Genomic DNA, 4,603 nt, shown 5'->3' with positions numbered 1-4,603 from the left:
GAATCAAATTGCGAACGGTCGGGATATGTATGGCCAGGGTTTCTTTCTTTAAAAAAAAAGCATGCGTCCCTGAAAGATGAATGTATTCTTATGTGAACACCGAACAATTTGACTAAAATGTAGTGCGAAGACCATACATATAACCGACAATCCCTCAGCGTAGCAGAAGGAATTCCATAAGAAGAGAACCGTAGCAGCGGTGACAGAGAGTAAGGTAAGCAGCTGAGATGATGCAGTTAGCATGGATACGGTGAGTACAGTTTGGGAAGACTAGTACTAATTCTAGGAGAACAGGAGGCGCCTTCGTTCTGCAATGGACGTAATCAGACGGATAATTATTATGATCTAAGTAAACATCCGTATCACTGCCCAGGTTCCTTAAGTCGTGGCTGAGGGGAGTCATTCTTTCCTCCGTCATTTCGTTTACATAACAAGAAATCATACCAGCAATTGCTTAAGTCATGTTCAAGCTGCAAGACACTTATTCCACGCGCTGACCGCATTGAAAACTAGTGATCTTGGCTACAAGGTCATTGTGAGTGCGTCTATGCTGTTTCTCCTCAGGAACTCGACCAACTGCACGAAGAGCTGAGTTCTGACGCCCGCACCTGCAGGTACCCCACGGCACATTTGAAGCTGGAGCTTTTGGGGGACTGCCTTCGGAGACAGTTCTACCGAGGCCGGCGCTTCAGCGAGGTGGCCGTACACAATGACGTCATCGACGTACTCTCGCTGCCCGCGGTTCTGCGCGCCTTCCGGAAGAGGGCGCCGGCTCAAGCGCAACACAAGTGCGAGGTCTTACTTTGCTTGTAGCTGAAGTTACAGTTCAGTCTAGTTTAGGACTGAGAGGAAGAATGCTTTGCTTCGGCTTGTTGGTTCATAATCGAATAGTGTATTATCGCAAAAGGAAAAGGGGCGCGGGGTGCACACAAGTCAGATGTCGTTTACTGCTTCAAAATTCACCAGTTAACTTATAGTTTAGTCCTGTTTAGTCGAACGCCCTCCCCTGTTTCCGTATAGTGTCCAACACCACAAGCAGCAATTATTTGGTTGGTCTGGTGGATTCATACTGTCGAAGAGCGCTTTGCGCTAAGGCGCTAAGGAGCAAGAACACGTAATGCATATATCTAGAAACATCTACATAGCCGGCACCGGCATATGGAACAGGGGATTCCCGTACTCTGTGTTCCTCATTTGTCTCTGTTCCTTCTACGGTATACCCTGTTCAACAGCCCTGGCAAGGTGCAGGCCCATAGCATTTAATCACGACCATTCTCATGCGTTTTCGTTTCCTCCAACTAGCGTTGCACACCACGCGGATGACATTTTTTTTTGTCACATTGGTGTTCATGCATCAATTTATCCAAGTCCCTCCTCTACGGCTACGGCGCCCCTATAGTCAACCCCCCCCCCCCTCCCCCCGTGGCGTACAACATCGTATCTGTTTATAACATGGTAGAGCTATATAGGTCGCGTCATTTTGTTAAATACTAATTTGTTAAAAAAAACTCAATAATAGCTGCAGAGCACTGCTTGTGAGGTTGAACCATGTAGATAGGCGGACACATCTGTCGAAATTTTTGGCGCGAAGCCCTGCAATGTCTATGCTAAAGGTCGCCGGCACGCGACTTCATCGTTTTGTGACGCAAGAGGCGGCCAGATTTCTGTGAAATGACTGCAGCCGCGCGCAATGCTTCTACGTTGTTCGAGATTATAGTAGGTGATGGCCATGGGTTATCTAAAACATTATTCAGGGTTAAATTGAGCGCTACCGACTTCAGTGGGGATTCTCTTCAGAGACTACCGTCAATCTGTCCGATTCTTTGAGGCTGCAAATCAGCCCCTGAAAAAGTTCGTTTCTATGCCACCTTAGTCTGCTCGTCTGTTGTGCCCGGTGTTTTCTCCACCACGTGACATTATTTATGCACCCGTTAAAAGTCTTCGAGCCAGATGGTTTTCTTGTGAGGTCTACATTGGATTCTTCACGGTTCCGAAAAATACCAAAAGCTATGACAGCTTCAGGGCTGCCCCGCACTACACGCCTTAAAATGAAACATGCAGCCTGAACACTTGACTGAGCGCGTACATATTTCTCTCAAGTAGCTTTATAATTATTTTGTTCTATAATTGGAACGAATAAAGTGGAACACCCTGTATATCTTCTCCGGCAGCTCCTCGTTGGGCGGGGACGCGCTCTCCGACTCGGACGCTACGGACAGGCTGTTCTTCTACGAGTTCGCTCGAAGCCGCTGCGAGGCGTACGACGACGCGTACCTGCACCAGAGGATGCACCACGGTACGCGCTCGCCGGCCCCGTTCTCCGTGAACGGACCCCTGAGGAACCTCGGAGAGTTCGCCGAGGCCTTCGACTGCCCGCGAGGCTCGGACATGCGTCCACACAGCTTCTGCACCATCTAGGACTCCACCATTGTTCGCGCCTCACTCGTGCTGTCTGTGTCGTGACGCCATCACTTCGTATTGTTCAGTTCTCGTTAGTATTGCCACATTTATAAACGTTTGACGGCAACTCTGTAATCTTAACCAGCTTCACATTCATCCAGCTTTAGAGCGGGTTTAGTGGTAATATATAGAGCACTCTTATCATTCTACAGATTTCCAGACGCTAATGTGACCGAGAATGGAAGACAGTGTACACCACTCGATAATCCCCAGTCTTAATCACTGTGTGACACTTGACGACACACTTTTGGGGGGGGGGGGGGGGGGGGGGGTATTTATAACACAAGGCTTCACTATACCTTCCTGGCAGTTCTTGTGATTTTATTTTTGTCACATTTTGTATTCATTTTTTTCAATGCTCAAACTGCTCGAATGTTATTGGTGCCTCTTGGTGAATATAATGAACTCGCCACGTCTGAAACATTTATCTGCTTGTGAATTTTTGGCCTTGTGACTAATTAAGTGGTCGAAGACCCACACTTCGTTCACATCGCCGACCACTTCTGGTCCGTCGAAGCTCCAGCGAGATCACAAATAAAAACGTGAAGCGATGTATACCCCAGTATTTCGTCTGTAACTCGTAGAACGAGTTCGATGCGATCGGCATACCGTGAATCCCCAGAAGAAAATGACGACTGGCAGCAGAGGCAGACACCGATCATCATATTTGAAAGACGTTTATTTCGCAATATAACCATCGGCAACAGTCTGAAAAGGGTGCAGTCAACTTTGGTGAGGACACTTCAGCATGGAGGCTAAAAACAAACAACGGCTCAGTATATCGGAAACATATCACTCCAACCTGTGCAGTATTCGGGTACCACGACGCCTGTCATGAGCTAAGAAGCTCACCAGTTGCGTGACAGTAAGACTTGGAAGCACACAGGGACCGCGGAACAGGGGGGGGGGGGGGGGGGCGACAACATTTTTCCAGAGGGGGCAGCGCCCCCCCCCCCCCAATCAATGTCTCCAACTGCTTGCACTTGGGTCAGATTTCTGACAACTGAATTAAACACTGCAGTTCTAGGACTCTTTTAATGCAAATCACAGTGAGACTGGCTTTGTAGCCAGTTGTAAATCAATTCGTAGATGAGTAACCTAAACCAGTCATGTCCCAACAGAACTCGACTGTCTGACCCGTGTGCATGATCATGATTAGCAGAATTTAAATAAACTATGCACAAACTTTTTTAATGCAATTGATCACTCCTCGTGTGTAAAGCTTCCCATTTCAATTCGTTTTATATTGCCATGAATCTTTGCACCGTTTGATCGTTGCATTCAAAACCGCTGGCAAGCGGCTTTATCATTTTGTTTTGTAATGCTAGATGCAACCAGACTTATCTCCATTGATCGTTGACGTGCAAATGCTTCCAAAGTTTTTCCAGATTGTAGTAGTTGCTTTTGGTTCCTTACCTCGTGGGTTCCTTGTCAGCTTTAAATTGAGCGCGGCTAAGAACTCCAGGCACTCTGTTCGACGACCGCCGAGCATGCTTGAGGCTATCGCCGCCGCCGAGTCATACAGTTCTCAGTGGGCGCGAGTCAGCCCCTTAAAAAGTTTCTTTTGGAAGCCTTTTCGTCATCTTCATGACTGCCGGAGTGTCGTCATCACAACGTGACAATTTGCATGAACCTTTGAACATTTACAAAAAGAATATTATGTAAATGAGCATGAAATAGATAAACAACAAAATAAGCTAGAAGCCTGCCCCCCCCCCCCCTAATTAAAGAAAAAGTTCCGGAGTCCCTGGAAGCACACTCTTAAGCGCAGACGTGGCATGCATCTGGCAATAGGCAAAATAGGCTTAACGTTGGCATAGATATACGCGCAATTGCAGAAGTTTCATAAATCGCCATTTATACATGGCTGTAAGCACGCGGTTTAAAACCCCAGTGTTGAGGCACAGTAGGCCGTTCAGCACAAATTCACATGCGCTCACATACGTCCACTCGTGTTACATTATAGCGTTGCATTTAAGTCATTAGAGATGGTTAAATCTCCAGTTCAAGAGAATAATACATCATCAAGTGTCCATCCCCAATTACCTTCTGGAGAATGCAACGCTGCGATATTCTGTATTAGGCACTTTTCTAAGTATCATTGCGACGTGCAGCGATGAAGGCTTTTTATTTTGCATGACGG

The 4,603-nt window shown here is 47.0% G+C and overlaps 1 protein-coding gene across 1 annotated transcript; it reads left to right on the top strand.

Moving 5' to 3' along the window:
* Positions 1–241: 241 nt before the first annotated feature.
* LOC144109581 (neprilysin-3-like) lies at positions 242–2,459 on the top strand. The gene is made up of 3 exons (XM_077642400.1): positions 242–250; positions 565–788; positions 2,172–2,459. The coding sequence occupies exons 1-3, from the start codon at positions 242–244 to the stop codon at positions 2,416–2,418; spliced, it is 480 nt and encodes a 159-aa protein (XP_077498526.1). The 3' UTR covers positions 2,419–2,459.
* Positions 2,460–4,603: the final 2,144 nt, after the last annotated feature.

Source organism: Amblyomma americanum, chromosome 11 (genome assembly GCF_052857255.1).
Source record: "Amblyomma americanum isolate KBUSLIRL-KWMA chromosome 11, ASM5285725v1, whole genome shotgun sequence".
NCBI lineage: Eukaryota > Metazoa > Arthropoda > Arachnida > Ixodida > Ixodidae > Amblyomma > Amblyomma americanum.
This window is presented reverse-complemented; position numbering and strand designations above follow the sequence as displayed.

Bases quoted from the DNA above. Each gene is read 5' to 3' on its own strand.
- LOC144109581 (XM_077642400.1), top strand. The intron at 789-2,171 runs GTGCGAGGTCTT...CTTCTCCGGCAG, and splicing joins CCGGCTCAAGCGCAACACAA to CTCCTCGTTGGGCGGGGACG.